The 19,598-nt window shown below is 37.7% G+C and overlaps 1 protein-coding gene across 5 annotated transcripts in view; it reads left to right on the top strand.

Annotated features, from left to right (window-relative positions):
• The window catches only part of TANK (TRAF family member associated NFKB activator), a 35,696-nt gene that overhangs the window by 9,920 nt on the left and 6,178 nt on the right, over positions 1 to 19,598 (top strand). For 3 of the 5 annotated variants that reach the window (XM_087709832.1, XM_087709820.1, XM_087709824.1), the window contains 8 exons: positions 842 to 1,000; positions 3,795 to 3,903; positions 6,499 to 6,629; positions 8,512 to 8,577; positions 12,602 to 12,781; positions 14,711 to 14,787; positions 16,163 to 16,281; positions 18,784 to 19,091. In XM_087709832.1, the coding sequence (XP_087565958.1) occupies positions 902 to 1,000; positions 3,795 to 3,903; positions 6,499 to 6,629; positions 8,512 to 8,577; positions 12,602 to 12,781; positions 14,711 to 14,787; positions 16,163 to 16,281; positions 18,784 to 19,091 (1,089 nt within the window). In that variant the 5' untranslated portion in view covers positions 842 to 901. Of the gene's footprint in view, positions 1 to 841; positions 1,001 to 3,794; positions 3,904 to 6,498; positions 6,630 to 8,511; positions 8,578 to 12,601; positions 12,782 to 14,710; positions 14,788 to 16,162; positions 16,282 to 18,783; positions 19,174 to 19,598 lie in introns of all 5 variants that reach the window. The other 2 variants (XM_087709842.1, XM_087709837.1) reach the window with 2 other exon arrangements.

The raw sequence follows: 19,598 nt of genomic DNA, 5'->3' as shown, positions 1-19,598 counted from the left end.
GCTTTACAGCCCTCTCTAAGCAGTCTGCAGAGTCAGCCTATTGCCCCCAACAATCTGGGTCCTCATTTTACCCACCTCAGAAGGATGGAGGGCTGAGTCAACCTTGAGCCGTTCAGAATTGAATTCTTAAGAGTAAGCCAGCCTGAATAAATATTTGCATCTACATGGAACATGCATTTATAATTTATGGAATCCAAATTCATTTAAAAGCATTACCTGTGGTTACTGAATTCATAATAGCTGTGTGTTTCATTTCATACATTACAAGTAAACCTTGACTTAGTAACCATTCAAAGTTCCAGTGGCCCTGAAAAAAAGTGATTTATGACCCTTTTTCACATTTATGACCGTTTCAGCATCCCCACAGTCACGTGGTTTACATTCTGCTGCTTGACAACTGATTCACATTTATGAGGGTTGCAGCATCCCGGGGTCATGCCATCCCCTTTTTACGACCTTCTGACAAACAAAGTCAAAGGGGAAGCCAGATTCACTTAACAACCATGTTACTAACTTAACAACTGCAGTGATCCGTTTTACTACTGTGGCAAGAAAGGTCGTAAAATGGAGCAAAATTCACATAAAACAAGCAAAAGAAATTTTGGGCTCAATTGCGGTCATAAGTCGAGGACTACTTGTACCTGGAGTATCAATGTTAAAAAGAGATCTTCAAATTAAATGTGAGGAGGGGAGCAGCCCTTGACCTAGGAAAAAAATTTCAAATAGTGTCGAATGGGGTTTCACTACATTGCTCCATTAGTTGCTCTTTTCTCTGGACAAATGTGAAGCAGTAAAAATAATGTACTACAATAACCAATATTTTTCCTTTTCTCCCATAAAGTAATTTAACAAGATCTGCTGCATTCATAATCTCTTCAGTGATGAAATATTGCTGGGAAGTATGGATAAAAATATTGCAGAGCAGCTTAATAAGGCATATGACGCATTTCGACAGGCGTGTATGGAGAGAGATTTTGCTAGAAAAGAACTAAGGCAAAAGGTACGTTATGTTTTTAATATCTAATTGTACAAGTTAAGATTTCCTTTACAATTGCTTCTGGGGAAAAAAGGACAACTCAGAATTCCCACACAACAGAAATATTGTGTAGTTTAAGAATGCTATGTTGATTATCTGCCAAAATCATACACTCACAGGTATGGAGCTGTGCCATGAGAAAGATAGTTTGTTTATGAAATTGAATTTTGTATCCCTCAAGGATAGTTTGCCTTTCTCTTTAACTCTTAGGCAGTTTTGACATGTACCACCAGTTGCCTCCAGGATTGCCTTTGTCAAAGGATGCTGTGCTTGCAAAGAGACAGATAGGCAGGAGCTTGATAGTAGGGAAAGAAGCCTCCCACATTTGCATGAGGAAACAGTGGAGAAACAACATGTGAAATGTTTTTTTTTCTTTTGCTGGTAGCTTAGTATTACAGAAGGTAAAGACGAAATGAACTATAAAGTAGTGTTAAATTTAAAAAATAGTCTAGTGCAGTGTTTCTCAACCTATTTCAGTCCATGGCGCAATATTGAATATAGAGCAGTAGTTCTGTGGCACACCACAAAATTATTAATCGTATATATGTATTTTTAAATATGTAACACATGGTTTGAAGGAAAGTTCTATGAAATAAAAAATATATATGTGCTGTATTAAATATATGGGATGGATGGATGGATGGATAGATGATAGATAGATAGATAGATAGATAGATAGATAGATAGATAGATAGATAGATAGATAGATATAATAGACAGACAGACATAGCACACCCATATGCTGCAGCACACTAGCTGAAAACCACTGGTCGAGGGACATTATAGGGCAATGAATTCTTAAGAGGGATGAGAGGGATATGCTTTAGCTCTGTGGTTTTGTATGTAGAAGGCTCTATATTCAGTCATTGGCATCTTTATGTAAAACCATCAAACAAAATCCAATAAGTCCTAGGAAAGCTGGAGTAAGATCATAAACACAGATGTAGTTTCACTTAGCAATCACGTCACTTAACCACTGCGTTGTCAGTCACAATTGTAGTCACTAAACAAGGATTATCTGTATACTGTCCTTTACTGGATTGGCTGTAAATCAGTCTCATCTATAGTTCTGCAGCTATGCAGGAAGCCTTTGTGCTATTGCTTCTGGATTTTCACTTTTCATTTCAATTGAAACACGGTAGAACTGGGGTTTGTCTTCCTTCTATTTAAGGAGATCTAAGAAGTATTCAAGCAGTGGTCTACCCACTACTTATCAATGTCATTTGACAACTTTTAAATTTATTGCTGGCTGTTTTGATTATTTGTAAATGTTTTCCAGGGGACGTTTTTGCCTAGAGAAGTTTGTTTTACTGAACAGCCAAGTGGTTCTTTTTCTTAGTCTGAATGAAGGGCTACATGGTACAATAAATTTTTTAGCAGATCTCAGCTTAGTGGTCCCACCGATGCTGATGACAAAATCTGCCCCTACACTATATGCTTCTGTGCCTCTGTGATATCCTGATTACCATTTAATACATTAACAAAATAAGTAGATTGTGTGGGGTGGGGTGGTGAAATGCCATTTAGATTCTCCCTTTCCTTAATTAGTTCATCTGTTTGAAGTTTTCTCTCCTTAAATTCCCAAGGGCAAAGTATAAGGCAGTTGCTTAAAGTTTGTCAACTTAGGAGTGTCTCCTCTTTAACTTGGGGCGACTTAAAGAAGAGGCTTTTGTTCCGGTGACCCTCCTCCTTTATACTCTATGGTCTCAGGGACTGGTTGGGGCACCTGTCAGTTTATGGCTGATGGTGGATTCTGGTTGGCCACTTGTTTTGCTAGACTCTGCAGATCAAAGCTGTGTCAAATGCATAGAAGCCGGAGTCATCACGGCCAGATGGTACTCAATACAGATGGATATTTGGTTGTCAAGTATATCTTGTAGTTACTAACTTGTTGCTGCCATCTGACTCTAAAAGAATCACTTGTGCACACTGGCTGTCAAAAGCATCTTTTCTTCTGTCTGTTTTAGCTGTCATGATTGTGCTCTGTACAGAAGTGTTGACAAGACATTGCTGTTGTACATTTTCAATTTGGGTCTTAATGACTTTTTCTCTTCCTTCTGCTTCCTGAGGTCATCCAGGCTGCTCAAATATACTGACCTCTTTGCCTTTTAATGGGTTTATGATGCAGCTATTGCTATCTGCTGAGCTCTTACTGTGTTTTGAGATAGTTGCATCCTTTCCATTGCCTGCTCAAAGCTATGGTTTTCAGGAGTGGAAGAATGGGGGGAAATTGAAATTGTGGCACTGCTGTTGTTCAACCAAATAACTCATCTGTCTGTGCCGGAAAACTAATCGTTTTCTTGTCCATAATTGTCTTGTCAAAAGGGGGGGTGGGGGGAATCCAGAATTTCTTTTTAAAATGGCAGTACAGTACAGGATACTTGAGTACAGCCATGAATATGATATTGATACTTTTTGACAAGTCACTGTTTTGCAGCTTTTATCAGATTATTGTGAGATAAATGGTGTGTGTGTGTGTGTGTGTGTGTGTGTGTGTGTGTGTGTGTGTAAACAAAGCCTTATATTCTACCCTGGTTCCTCAGAACAACAATCAAATAAGAATACAATAAATAAACAGACGGGAAACAAGATACATAGGCATTTCTAGCTCCTTGAGTATAAAATCAAGCTACGGTATTTAGAGTGAGGCAGTAAATCTAAGCACTAATTCCATGGCATAGCCATTCTTTGTTCCTGCCTGAGGTAAAACCTATTTATCAACATAAAATGATTGCTTCCAATTACACTATCGTTACAGACAGACAGCTATGAGAAGCAGATACATGAACAGCAGGAAAAAAATGAATTTCTAATGAGCATTGTTGCAAAACTCAAATCACAATTGACTTCTATGGCTGCCAAAGGAGGTAGGTGGTTTTCAGCCTGCTTTTTACCGACTATCTCCCTGTTTGTGTCTCTTGCCATCTTTGCGTGTCTGTGTTTGTGAGTCTGTCTTGTGTGTATGATGTCCCAGGACTCCAGTTCTTTTCACACGCTCCTCTTAGTATTGGAAATATCTACATTTAAAACTTTTTTAAAAAAAACCCAGGCAGTCTCTTATAAGCTGATTTACCTCCATCCAGAATTGTATTACATAAACAATTTCTGATCACCATTTTATAGCCTAAAAAGTTGATGTATGAATATTGAACAAGAAATTGAGATGAGTAAAAATCGAGGACTGATTTTACCTGGGCGAAATTGTGCACCAAAGGGCAAAACATTTTCAACCAAGATACTTCAATTTCACTTACAGATTATGTCCAAACTCCAGGACACATAACTCCCATGAAATTAATTTTTGCCAAATTTTATAAAACATGACATAAACATTTGGGACAACCATGACCTGGATGACTGAGAATCTCCAAAAACATGGTGCGGGCGTATGAATGAATTTCAATAAGAATTGCAGACTACAGGAATCATTTGTGCTTCAGTTTGAGATGCAAACAACACAAACTCATCTTCAACAGTCTGCACCTGTGTTCAACAGTGAAGGGACACAGGGCAAAAACATTCTGCAGAAAGCACAGCTCCATAACACAGTGCTTTCAGCAGTTCCAAGAAGGCATCACATCCATTTTCACTACTTGGGTCACCCTGAAGTCACAGAAAAAACTCCCAAGTGCCTCAAGGACTCTCTAAAAGAATGCAAATGACCAGCTGTCTGAAAGGAATATAAATCCTTCCATTGCCCACCATCCAGTCAGAGCTGAAGAAGGTTCTTGCAAGAGAAGCAAAATGTCTTCAAAGAAAATCAATAAACTCCAGTTGCGTCTTGAAAAAGCACCTTTGGGATTTCCCATGCTGGTATTTGATTGTGCTATACAGTTCAGTATGAGCTATTTTCAAGGCAGATATGTCTCCAAATTGTCCAGTGAAATCAGTAAATTGTTGAAGGCATTGAGGAATCTGATAAGTAAATAATATCTGAAAGGATGACCCTAGGAGTCATAGTGAAATCCCAAAAGTGGAGGAACTGAAGGAAAACTGTGTGAGTGGATCAACAATATTTTTGGCAGTCCATTGTGGACTTTATTTCCACTTCCTCCAGTTGGCACCTTCCATCCAGTCTTGAGAGTATTCAACTTTTCAGCCTGATCACTTGATCACTTTTTTGGATCTTGCCCTTTAAAAATTGCTAATAATATGCTACCGTACATTGGAAAAAAAATGAACTTACTTTCTCTGTGCTATTTTGTAACTAATGGAAAGCATTTTAAAAATGTTAAACTTTAACCGTGGAAGCTAAAGAAAACAGCTAAAGCAATAGGAAATAGAAAACTGATTTCTCTTGCAAAAGAAGACTGAGAGAAAAGTTGAGAGTAGGATATTAATATTACCTGCAAGAAGGTGCAGACTCAATCCCTGTTAAAAGGGAGTGCAGGTCAAGGATCAGTGAGCTTTTTTTTTTTTTTTTAAGATCATTATAGGGAATTTCCTGACAGTAAGCTATGGAGGAATCTAGGACAGTAGTAGATTCCCACACTGGAGTACAGCAGGAATAATTTAATGGTCTCCTGAAATGACCAGTGGGTTGAACTTAGATGTTCGAGAAGGGCCCTTCCAATGCAATGCTCAGTCATGTGACATTGTTCTGTTTCTACATTATCTCATTTTATGCAACAATCAAATGCCCTAGTTGGAGGGAGCAGGTGAACGCACATATGCATTTCGTGTGCATATCTTGATATGCACACCGAGATAGATTTTAAAAGATTTTATGACAGTTAAAAAATATATAGATGTGTTTTATAGCATAGAGATGTAAGTTAGGTACAAGCATTCTGAGATATTCCAGTAGGTTGTAAATTGGATCTTAGAAACTTGACTTCAAGGGAAGCTGTTTCCCAAATACTCACTCGAAAGAGCAGCTGAAATCTAGATAAGCCAGTATTTAAAGTAAGAACTCTGCCTGACACTTCCAGCATTTGAGAAGCAGCAAATGATTAAGGCAAGGTTCTTGGGGGAAAGTTGGCAAACTCTCTACGTACTCAGAAAGAATCCTTCAGTTTAGTCACTGACATTATCTCTCCTTGTGAACCCCAAGTTGGATTAAGTATACTCCTAAAGAAATAAGCTTTGATTCACGATGACATTTAGCCAGAAATGAGTAACTGTTTAAGTTGCATTGTGTTGCTTATTGTTTAGTGGAATATCTGTTTTAGCTGGTTTAAATAATTTGATTTAATGAACAGATTTTGCATTGTTTTGCAGTATCATTAAACAGCAATAAAATGCTATTTAAAAATTTATACAATCTTTTTATGGTTTCTTTTGCATATCTATGAAAAAAGGGGTTTTTTTAGAACGTGTATACTGTTTTATCCATGTGATGGTGGAATGTTGCATTTTTAAATTCAAATTGGGATTTATTTGTGAAACAAAACCCTAATGTATTCTACATTTTTTCACACCCACCTAAATATTTTAATTCAAAGCAATACTTTCTTTTATAGTCAACACACAAAGTCAAGTTCCAGTCCATGAAGAGAATGACATGAGAAGAAATGGTACCTTGTTGAACTCAGATTTTGATCAGCTCCAAGAACAGCTGAAATTGGCAATGCAAAGGGAAAAGCTTTTGAAGGTAGGACACTTTCTTTAAGTTACACTATATTGCCAAAAGTATTCGCTCACCCATCCACATAATCAGACTCAGTTGTGAGCGAATACCTTTGGCAATATAGTGTATATGGTGGCTTTAAAAGTTTGAAAGAGAAAAAGATAACTTATAAGGCAGTGATGGGTTATGACCGGTACACCCCGGTATGGGCGTACCAGTGTCTGCCAGGAGGTACAGTGCTCCAGAGGGCCCAGTCGCCTGCCCACACTTCTTACCGGTATTTGAGCTCTTCAGCATTTCTGCACACACGCACAGAGCATATGGCGCCTGCACGACACCCCGCCACGCAGCTGGAGCATCACAGGCAGTAAGTACGCATGGGCACGTATGTGCGCGTGTTCATGTGCGCCGGGCCCCATTGCACTGTACCAGTTGAAACGGGATCCAGAACACACCACTGTTATAAGAGTATATTATTGTTAGGAGAAGCCCATTTAATGGGAATGAATTTGAAGACATCATCACTCCTGCTGAACCTCAGCAGAGATATTTCAACCAGCGGTATGTTTTTGATCCACTGCAGCATGTTGTTTCTTGCCAAAGCTTGTCAAAATGTAGGTAAGCTACATGGACAAGCCTGTTTGGAATCATTTGACACTCTTCAACTAACCACAATTAAGAGTCACCACAATATAACTTCTAATTGAAAATGGAAAGCTTTAATTCTCTCCTTTGTGACCATATTGGTCACAGTAAACTAGTGGTAAGTAATTTTTTGGTGTTCCCGAATTATTATTCCCAGCAGCCTTAGCCAGTATGTCAAATGGTGATGGATGTTAAGAATTGTAGTTAAGCAGATAGTTGGAGGCCTGCAGGTTTTCTCCAGTATTATTTATACTTCTTTTGCTTTTTGTCTTCCTAGAACCGTAATGGCGAACCTATGGCACACGTGCTACAGGTGACACACGGAGCCATTTCTGAGGGCATGCAAGGTGTTGCTCTGTCAGCTCCAGCACACATGTGCACTGGCCAGCTGATTTTCGGCCTTCGGCCAGAGGGTGAAAAAACGCCCAATGCACAAACCGGAAGTTTGGGAACTGACTGACTTCCGGTTTGTGCTTTGGCCTGTTTTTTGCCCTCCCCAGGCTCCTAGAAAGCCTCTGGAGCCTGGGGAGGGCGAAAAACGGACCTACCAGGATCACCGGAAGTCAGAAAATAGGCCGTTTCCGGCCTCCAGGGGGGCAGCCGTTTTCGCCCTCCCCAAGTTCCAAGAAAGCTGTGGACACATGCGTGGGACAGCGGGGGGGGGGTGTCACATGTGCATGGGGCGGGGGGCATTAAATTATGGGGGTGGGCACGCAAGCATGTGCGAAAGCGTGCATGCTTTTGGCACCCGAGGCTAAAAGAGTTCGCCATCACTGTCCTAGAGGTTATTCATGTTTATGAAACATAGAAGGTTCCCCAAGTCTGTTTGCGATAAGGAATAGATAGGATCTTACCTCATTGAAATAGTATGTGGTTTACATTTAATGCTACTTGGGATTTTGGCCAGTTTCTACCATCCCTAGCTGACATAAGAGAATTAGTAGATAATGGGAAAAACTCAGTCTGGAATCTTGGAGAGCTCAAAAAGATTAGTACTTGGCTAAATAAATCTTCTGATGTGGATTAAGGCAGCTTTTCTCAATTCCTAATATCAAACTCTTTTATGAAAGCTTATTTTTTTTAGCTTGCAGATAATGAGCTAGGGACTTGTATTTCTGTCAACTAAGCATATTTTAATCATATGTGTTAATTTGTTAATAAAGAATACCTATTTTGTCAAATTAGTGACACGTGATAATTATGTTGGAGAAATCTAATTTCAGAATCTCTCTCATTCTTTCTTTTCTCCTTTCTCTTTAAGCAAGCTTTGCAATTTCTGCTTCAGAAATTTGGAATTGGAAACAAAAAGAAAAATTACATTCCTCTGGTAACAATATAGTACCTATATTTACAACTGCAAATATGGATATAAGCAATCCTCATTGCCCTTACAAAAATAGCCTCAGTATATTTGCTTATTTGTGTTTAAGCAATGCTTGCATTGTGACAACATGCAGATGTCCAACTAATATTGTGTTCACAAAGTAACCATAATCAAACCTCCTTTCCTCTGCTTCAATTCTCTAACTGTGGTAACACTAACCTGCTTTAGAAGAGGGTCACACAAATTGGAAAAATAGAAGATGGCAAGCGCTTTGAAATTCAAATGTTATATGAAGTACAAATATCATTATCGTTTTTTAAACGATGTACCGTTATTTTCAGTATACATCAAAGGCAGAGGGGGTTCGTCATATTTGAAAGTCAGGAGGGGAAAGGTATTTCCTGTTTTATCTAAACACAAGCCAGAAGAAAAAGAACATCTCCATAAAACAGGCAGCAACCTGCTTATTTTTTTAAAAATTGTACGAGGAGGACACTCTTTGGAGGGTTGAGATCACGTCCAGATCAGAAAAAGAATAGGTCTATTGGGAAACGTAGAGGAAGAGCAGGATAGAAGTCAGAAAAAAATAAGCATTTTCTCTGCTATACACTTAAACCATAAATTGTGAAAGCAGCTGCCAAGGTCTTAGTCCACGCATCAGATGGTAATAGTGAGGATTCCTATTAAATGTGCAAGTGGTTTTGTTGGTGCGGCTATATAATTTGAGTTGGGCTCTTCATACAAGTGAAATTTAAGGCTACAAGCCAATAATAGGAAAGTAATTATTCCTATTTTTACTACTTCTTCTTCATTGTTACATTCATGCATGATTCTCCCGTGTTCTCTTGAATAAGTGCGATGCTGTTGTTTGTTTACATAAAACATTAAATCTCTTTCAAATCACACTCTTCTCATGGTAACTCCAGGGAGGTATAGCTGTGTAAGCAACACTACAGAAGTAATTTGTCATTGGAGGATTCAAGGTTTTTGGGGGGAGGGAGGGGCATAGGGTTGTTTATTTAAGTTCCCAATAGAGCCTACAGCTGGGAATTTCCTGGTGTCTCCTCAACTATTTGCAAGGGTCAATGAAGTCCTTTTTCAATCTCATGTAATGAGAAGACTTCGATCTAAAATTTAATATTACAGAAGCAACAAAGGAGAGAGGAAAAAAATCAACTAGGATTATTTTTACTTCCAAGTATTCACCCCACTTCCTGGGCCGTGTCCAAAGGTTTGAAGGAAATAGGAAGATAACATAGCCCAGCACAGATATTCTCTAAAGCAGTTCCAAACTTAAGAAACAGCAAGGAAAGAAGGAAAACTACTGCAAATCTAGAATGATGGAGTTCCAGGAGGCAAGAAACAAGTTAACTGAATAAATTTTAATCTTGTTTTGTGACTTTTATAATTTTTTTAATTCTTCCAGCATTCTTTTCACTTTGAAAATCAAAGATTTACGACCCTCCAGAGGTTCATAAATGAGCTTCAGGAACAAGACTAGAGACAAAATAATATTGGGGTTACAGACTGTCAATCTCTGCTTTAAGCATTTTTAATGTGTTGTTTAATTGTTTTGCGCTTTAATATTTATTTTTAGCAATAAAAAGTGGGTTCAAATATTCTCAGTCTCATAAATAGATGTAGTCATTCTAACTTCCTTCGGTTTATCATGTGAAGTTTGGGATTAGAAAGCCCTCATTCCATTGTATTGTTTTCTGTTACATTTTAAACATTTTTTTCTTTTTAAAAAAATCGTATATTCCTTAGAAAGGTCAGCTTGCTTGTTGCTGTTTTTAGAAACCTGTCACTGTCTCAGTACTTTTCACATCTTTCATTTGTTTCTTCTTCTGTTGTTTCTCTCCTATTATTTATTACCATCTTCCTTGGCTCCTCTCTGAGCAAAATGTGGTGCTAATAGCTTTTCCCACCCATCCAGAAATAGAAAAATAGATTTCATCCTTCTAAAACCTTTCTATCAAACACGTCCACAAATTTATTTTATCATTTACATTTACGCAGGCAGCTAATAGCACCAAATGTTGTCTAGGTAGCTTACAAAAAGAAAAGAATGAAATACAGAACCCAGAGAATGACTGAGCAACATTTTTAATAGTGGTTAAAGTACTGGTGGTATCCACCTTATTTTCTTATTTCTTATTTTACTTTATTTATTTATTTATTCAATTTGTTTGCCGCCTATCTCACTGCAAGGCAACTCTGAGCGGCTTGCTATATCAAAATAAAATATTTTTAAGTTTATACAATCACACATAAATAAAATCTTTGAAATTTCAACTGGGGAATTAAAAATGTATTTACATAGGTGAGCTTTCATAACTGCAGCAGTTTCCCCTCTTTTCAGTTTGAGGAAATACTTATCTTCATAATAGCATTTTGCAACCCAATATCTACCCAGAAGTAAATCTTATGGATGAGCCACTAAGACTGCACTTTTCTTCCTTCCCCATTCAAAATGTGAACAAAAACAAATGTATTCTGATTGTTTTGCTTGTCATTAGTTAAACAGATTGACCAGATGGAACCAACTAAGGCTTTAGCTACTCATCATTTTCACCATGTTCGAACTTCTGAGACTATGTTTTCCAGTTTTGACTCTGGACTGCCATTTCTCAAAACACACACATACAGCATATAATATGATTACATTGAATTACTGTTCCTCATAGTAAATTGACAAATGGCATGCATCCATCAGAGCTGGAGATTTTAATCTTCAGGAAAACACAATGTTGTTACCACTGCTGCTGGTGGTGGTGATGGTATAGCTTCGTGTTTTTATTTTATTTTCTTGCTGAGGTTTTCCCCCTTTCGATATAGACTGTCATTATATGCAGAGAATTAATAGATTATATCCTAATGATGCAGGAGAAAAGTAGACCATTTAAAAGTAGACTATTAAGCTTATTTTTGAAGCGTAATATCTTGAGTCTTGCAAAATCCTAAGTGCTAAATAGCTACATTTTAACTGTTCCAGAAATTAAGAGCCTTGAAGACTATTGTCACTTTCTTTAAATATATTTTATCTTGATTCTAGCACATGCTGAAACTAATTAAATATTAGTGAACAGACTATATAAATGGAATAAGACAACATTTCTTGCATTTCTAAGCACTAATATGCATAGTGGTGGTGTGACTCCTTTTATGTATGTGTTCAAAATAAAGCACAATTGTTTTGAATAATTGTCCACAAGGAAATTAACTGCATGTTGTAAGTAAATGAATTATAATTATTTTATCTTAACCTAATGGTACTTACTCAAGTCTGATTTCATATAGGAGCACAAAAGGAGTCCTGATCAGATCAAAGGCCTACCTGGTCCCTTAATCACACGACTTTTGAGGAAAATAGAATTTCCCACTCAGTTGCTAAGCAGGTGCCATTAAAAAGAGCCATACTATCTTGGACCTTGGATGCCATATTTAGCTATCTTAGTAATCACTTTTCACTAGCGTGCTTGATGGGTTTTCCTGTTACTGTCAGCCTTTGTTCAATGGTGAATGTCATACAAATCCCATCTTTCAATTCCACTGGATAATTCCAACGAATGAAGGAGAAACTTATCTATACATTACCTGTTTACATTGTGGCATATTATATATACTTTTATGTTGTACCTCTCTTAACTTACCATTTCTATTTTCTTCATAGAAAAATTGCACCATTTCCTTGATCATTTTAATTGCTCCTTTTCTGCCTCTTTTCCAGCTCCATCACATAATATTTTTTTAAAAAATACAGCTACTAAAACTGTGTGCCATATTCCAAGTGTGGTCACACCATAGATTTGTATAAAGGCATGATGATATTGTCAGTTTTATTTTTCAATCTTTTTCCTAATGATCTCTAACATGGAATTCGCCTTTTCACAGCTTTTTCACAGATTGCTAAGACTTAATTTAGCCTATAACAATCTATTCTATAATGACATTCCTCAGAGCTTGAAAATTAACCAACTGTGCTCTCTCTTTCTCTCTGTGTGTGTATATGTGGTTTTTTTTAAAGGAACAATTGGAAAGTGAGAGTATAAAATTTAAAAAAATTGAAGAAGATAGTAATTTAAAGGAAAAAAAATTTGAATCTATTATCACTGCCAAAGAAGATGAAATAAGGAATCTAAAAAAGCAGCTGAAAGAAAGAAGTGAAGCACAAAATTGCATACAGGTATCAAGATATGAAAAAGAGGTAAGAAAATTCAGAGATACTGTAGAGATCTGAACACATTCAGATACTGTAGGATTGAAACTAATTTCATAAACCAAAAACTAAATGCTGTGTACTCTTCTGTAAATAAAGTACTCCAAATACTGGCCTATCTATTAATAATAAGATTACCATATTTTTCAGAGTATAAGACGCACCCTTTTTCCTCAAAAAAGAGGTTGAAAATCTGGGTGCATCTTATACATCGAATACAACATTTTGTTGCCTCCCGAAGCCCCTCCCCTTCACCAAAATGGCCGTGCCTAGCCTTATGGAGGCTTTCAGACAGCTCCAGGGGGCTGGGGAGGGCAGAAATGATCAAACAATGGGTCGTTCGCCTCCCCCCAGCCCCTAGCAGCACTCTATAAGCCTCCATAATGCTATACATGCATTTTGTTGAGGGGAAAAAAAACCGTTTTCACAAAAAATGGGCCATTTTTGCTCTTTGGGGGGCACCCCCCAGGAGCACTCTGCAAGCCCCCCCCCAAGGCTATTCATGCCTTTTATTTGAAAAAAAAGGGGCCATTTTCGTGAAAAATGGGCCGTTTTGGGGAGGTTTGCAGAGTGCAAAAACTTTTTTCCCCTTTCCGAAAGCTCTTTAGTTAGAGTGATTGATGAGAATTACATTGATCAAGTGCTGTGCCAGCAGAAACAAGTCTTAGGTGCTGCAGGTTGTCCGTGATTTCCTTCTCCAGCACATGGATAAATACACCTGGAAACATCTACCTACCTACCTACTCACTCTCTCTCTCCCTACCTACCTACTGCATTTCTCTCTGTCTCCCTTTCTATCCCTCTATCTACCTACCTACTTTTTAAAAAAAATTGCCTCTTCAAAACCTTGGTGTGTCTTATATTCCGGTGCGTCTTATACTCCGAAAAATATGGTAATTTCCTATGCCTTTTGGAGTGAAAAGTAGATATGAAGTCTGTCATTCCTTTGTATACCTAATTTGACTTTAAAGACCATACTATACTGGCTTCATTTACCCAGGAAGATCTTATCTAAACTCTGAAAGCTATGTAAATATGGATCAGCAGCATGTGACAACCCCTGGCCAACCTTAATGGGGCTCTAAAGATAAGCAAGGTGGGTCCAGTTAGGGCATGCGTGGGAATGCTCTGAAAAAAAATGGGCTGTAGGGTAAACTGATTTAAACAACAACAGTGAAATACCACTTTTTTACAACTATCAAGAAAGCTTCAAGGATATGTCCATGAAGTTCCCAATAGCCTTTGAAATAAAACGCCCATGTAATACAGGGGTAATCCACAAGGTGGTAGTAAAATATAATAACTTCTCTCCTTGCTTGAAAAAAAACATATTATATTAGCCCTGGATCAGCTTTAATAAAAAGCAAAGTGGAGTTTTTCCTGATAGTTTTATGATGCATGTTAATGTACAAAGGCTGATGCATAAATATGTATGGACTTAGTAATCCCTGCCCAGTTTCATTATGTGGAGAGAATTCTACGTGGAAGAATATTTGTATGAATTCTTTTTGTATGGAAATGACTAAATTATGGGAAAGCCTTTAATAATAAAAAAGAATGAAATGCAAGTCAGCATTCAGTGTGTCCCTCTTATTTAGCTAAATTGATTATTTCTGAGGTATAAGTGGGAAACCAGGGTGAACAGCACTTCTTGGTTAACTCAGCTATCCAAAATACTTCGGGCGTATTCTAGCACCTAAAAATAATGAGGATATAATCCATAATAGATTTCCAGCATACATATTTCTAAACAATGATTTATGGATTTGATTTTATTTTTTGCATAAAAAGTAAGGCAAGATGCCATTAACAAATGGATATTATATTAGTACTTTATGGTTCTGTTAATTATAGGGGTGATTCTTGTAACAATGTTATAATTCAAGTTTTTTTTTTCCTACTTCTGATTACCTTCAAAAGGCAAGGAGTGAAAAACAGCCTTCATCTAGACAGGAATTATCATCAGGGGTCTCTTCTGCATCTGTCTGTGAAAGGTATGGAATTGGGTTTTTCTCCCTCCTATAATAATGCATTGTTTGTCCTTGCTTTCTAGTTTTAAAATATATTTCCCCCTTACTTCCTGCCTTCTCCCATCCCACTTCTAAGATAGATGTTTAGAATTTCTTTACAACTTCTGGTTTGACACAACACAACTAATGTGATTTCCTTGGTTTTGGCTTTTGCTTTGTAATTTATGATTTGGGACTTAGGCAATATAAGTACATAGGCAACTGCAAATAAACCAGGCTCATCCACTAAGTCGTGATTAATAAAACCACGGCTTAGGGTGATGTGTGCTCTAAACTGAACAATTAATAACATAAAAGCTGCAGTGGACACCTGGTGCCTTAATTAATAGAAAGGAAAGGCTTGGTCCAAGCAGAAGAGCAAATAGGTATTAAAACCTAAGCATTAAAACCTTCACTTGCTGGATTTTACAGGGATCGATTTAAATGATACTTGAAGCCTGGATCACTTTTCAAAAATTCTGGATCTGAATTGAAAAAAGAATCAGGCTGGAACAGACTGTCTCCAAAGCCAGAATTATGATCTCCAAGAAGATAAAAAAACAAAGTGATTATTTCACCTTTCACTGTGCTCACTAATTTGCATCTTTTAGGACATATTCCTCTCTCCAAGCAGCTCTGGGTCCTCAGTCAACCTCTTCTGATTTCAAGTGCTCCAAGAGAATCCCTCACTATCCAAATATGCTTAAACACTGCAGATGGAGAGGCATTTTATCCATGGATGGTGTCAATAAGGGCTGTTTTCTACATACCGTTCAAGGATAAATGACAGGGATATGCTCAAATTTATTTTGCTTTCACCCTGCATACCAAAATAAAAGTATTATATTGGTTCATGCTGGATCTCTCTACTTTAAAAAAAGAACATACTCAGCAGAGAAAAACACTGATATCTTTATGCCATAAGTTACTTCAGTTATTTTAATTTCTCACACTTTCCCCCTGAAAACCCCCTCATGCTCCAATATTAATTTTGTTGGAGGCCGGAAGGACAAATAACAAAATCCCTATAGTATGCTTGTTGTATTCTCTAATGGAGGCTGTAATATGTAAGAATCATTTAGTTTGTGGGGTAGAGGAGTGGGGAGGTTTAATCACATCTCTGTGTGGTATTATTTCAGCCAGTTTGAGAATCTCTCCTTCCCATCAGCTACCTTATCAAGTTACCGTTTTATCAAAATTTCTTAAAGATTGGATCATGGATCCCCTCCCATAATTTGTGGCCTCGAGTCTGGGTTGCAAGCACAGATGGTGCTGGTGTTTTTAACGATATGCTTGTTGTGCTAAAGGAAACAGAAAAAGCACAGGGCAATACTTTACATCTGAAATCATTAATCTTTAGGGATGAACTGGAAAGTGTTTTCTGGGGCATGAAGGAAGAATTCAGTCGAATACGTGCACTGGCAAGAGCACAGACGGACCAGCTGAATAAATGTAACCTAAGGAGAGAACCTACAACTGGTATCATTTTATTGCAGTACTTTCTTCTGAAAACTATGCTTTACTGCCTTCTAAGTCTTTGCATCGACTGCGTAGAGATTCCGTTTAAGATTACCCATACCTTTTTGATATGCAGAATGCTACATAATATAATGCATTTATTTGATATGGCAATAACCCTTGGGTTTTGGGGAAAATACCAGTGCGTCTTCATTTATGGCATGTGATTTGACAGCTCACTTTGCTGTGAGTGTACAAATTCCATTTTGCAGTGGTTGTCTTGATGAGTTTACTGGCAAAATAAAGATTTTTGGTCACTCCAAAAATAGACTATGTAGAAGGAGAAAGGCAACAGTGTCTGTGTTACCTCACTCCTTCCTAACTACCATACATTGCTAGCAAAAGCTTACTATGACCTCAACTGGCATAAAGCCATTTAGATTTAGGAATTTTGGTCGATTAGGTTTACAACCACATTCTAATGAATACATTTACATCTTTGAACCAGACATGTTCACTGACGGTGGGAACTCTAAATTCAGATGTTTGGGTTAGAAAGTAAGGTCCTTATTTCCCCTTGATGCAATACTGTATCAGGGTTTGTTTGCTTATTTGTTTGTTTGTTTATTTTAATATGCACGGTAGTGAGATAATCTCAGTGCAACACAAGCCTCATGTGAGGCTGCTCTGGTTATTTAAGCAGATATGAATTTGCATGTTGTTGCATGGTATATGGAAAGGATGCATACTATACAGGTTTGCTTCAATATATGTTTTGTATATACATCTATCAATCTATCTATCACATATCCAGAAGTATAATGTGATGCATTTAATCCACAGTCTAAGATACCTGATTTCTTTTTAAAAAAAATATGAGTGGCACAAGAGGATTTATCTAATAATTCACATGTATTTCTAGGGATTGGGCTGCTGGTAACATTTTGAGCAGACTGAAAAAGCAGCATACTATGACTTAATTTTCTTCTAGACATAAGTCATTTAATGTAATGTGAAAGTCTAAAAGCTACTGACATGCAAAGCATTTCAGGTTTGAGCAAATAAATACACAAGTTGAAAGCTATTTTGCATTTGAAATGGACATATTTTGGAAGTATTTTGCACTCTGATAACTCCGTTTTCAAGTTCAAAACACCCTGTTTCAATCTCAGAGCACTTCCTAGTGATTGAAAGAGCCTTTTAAAAATGCAAACTTGTTTCAGGTTTTGAATTTAAAACAGTTGAAATTTGAAACATTTGCACACCCCCTACTGAAAGCCCTTTCCTCACCTCAGTTGTAAAAACCATCTTTGCTAGATCAAACCAAAATCTGTCTAATCTATGACAGCCAACAGGGGCCGATCAGATGCTCCTACAAAGTATATGCGCTTATAACCCAATTTTCGACATTCTTTGTTCTCTAATAATAGCTGCTCTGATTGCTAGGCTTGACTGATTTATAGCTAACTTCCAGAGCTTGGGCAGCTTAGGAATAGCTGGTGTAAGTGCTTTGCAGTATAACATGCATTGGAAGAAGTTAAGTCTGGACAGAGACAGTCATTTCCGTGAATAGTTATAGGGTAAGCTAATTCAGACATGGCTTTTAACCTGCCAGAATTGTCTGTATTTTACCAGAGACAAATATGGGCTTCACTTAGTCTCTAGTAAGTGCAGATATGTAGCTGTTGTAGCAAATGGTACAACATGGCTGAAATGATATGACCTGATGTGCTAAAAGGATGTCTTGTAGTTTCTCATCCAGTAGAATCTCTCTGAGCTAGGATTTAACACCATGGAAGAAGGAATAGTTAGTGACCCTTTTCAATCCATTCTTCCTCCAAGGACTCCCCTCCTCCCCAAAAGGGTCTCCGGAATGAAAAGGGGAAATCTTCTTAAGGGAAAAGAGGAAAACATGCCCCTTCTCTGTGGAGTGAAACAGTTGAAATCTGTCTTAGAGCACTGAAAGAAATGAGGCTGGTTTGAATGAAGCCAAGCTGAATTGAAAGAACAGATGTAGTTACAGATAGAAAAGTAATTTAATTTAATATAGAAAATAAAGATACCTATATGTAAGCAATGAGCCCTTGAGAAAAAGACCCGAAAGTCTGTCTAATTGTTAGACTACTAATCAAGAAAGCTTTAAAACTTTGACACATAAAAGCAATTGTGTAATATTTTACTTGAGTTCCAAGCAAGATTTCTAACGTGTTTATCCCTGAAGAAAGGAATTAATGGTTTGACATGGAGGAACATCAGCATCGGCCTGCTGTGTCAAATGAGGCAATGAGAGGAATAATGACATTTTAAAAAAAAACTGTTTAGAACCCAAAATCTGCCATAGTGAATTGTGGGGAATTTATTTATTTTATTTTTATATATATGTTAAATTTGGAGACTGCCCATCTTCCTCACAGCGCAACCTCTGGGTGGTGGAATTTGTCAGGAATTTGTATAACTGAATGATATATTTTAATCTGGTCTTTGGGATATCTTTTAATCTTTTCCTTTGCTTTTTTTTACCAGAAATTCCTTTTTCCAAGCCTATCCAGTGCACTGATGAACAAACGGATGACCTTTGTAATCCATGGGTTAAAAAGGATACCAACAGAGATGTACCTCATTTCCCATCTATTGCGTCAAGAGGAATGGGACCAGACGAGGAAGAAAACTCTGTGGAATCCCTTTCTAAGCTTAATGTCAAGTTCCCACCTACAGATAGTGATACTGAATTCTTGGAGAGCTCTTCAGAGACTACGCCAATTCTAAACACTCTGACGACTGAAAACATGCTCCCAAATCTGCCATTTAACATGGACCTTGGGGACCAGGAGGTGAGTTTCAATAAGATGAACTCTAACTGGAGGAGTACGAGCAAATGACTGTACTACTTCAGTGATGCAAAACAGGTCAAAGGTAAGTTTACCCAACCTTCAACTCACCCAAATCTGTTCATCCAGACTCTTTTGAACCAAGCTTCATAGCAGTAGCAGTAGACTTATATACCGCTTCATAGGCCTTTCAGGCCTCTCTAAGCGGTTTACAGAGAGTCAGCATATTGCCCCCAACAATCTGGGTCCTCATTTTACCCACCTCGGAAGGATGGAAGGCTGAGTCAACCCTGAGCCGGTGAGATTTGAACCGCTGACCTGCTGATCTAGCAGTAGCCTGCAGTGCTGCATTTTAACCACTGCGCCACCTTGGCTCTTCATGTTATATAAAAACATGTTTCTTTATAACTCTGGAACGAGAGACTATACTAGATAGAATATCTCTGAATTTAATTTTCCCCCTTCAGAACCGAATGAGAAAAATGTTGGGGCACCTCAACCGGTATCAAT

Source organism: Thamnophis sirtalis, unplaced genomic scaffold (assembly GCF_051295495.1).
Source record: "Thamnophis sirtalis isolate CommonGarterSnake01/CBP01778 unplaced genomic scaffold, rThaSir2_p1.2 scaffold_1, whole genome shotgun sequence".
Taxonomy (NCBI): domain Eukaryota; kingdom Metazoa; phylum Chordata; class Lepidosauria; order Squamata; family Natricidae; genus Thamnophis; species Thamnophis sirtalis.
This window is presented reverse-complemented; position numbering and strand designations above follow the sequence as displayed.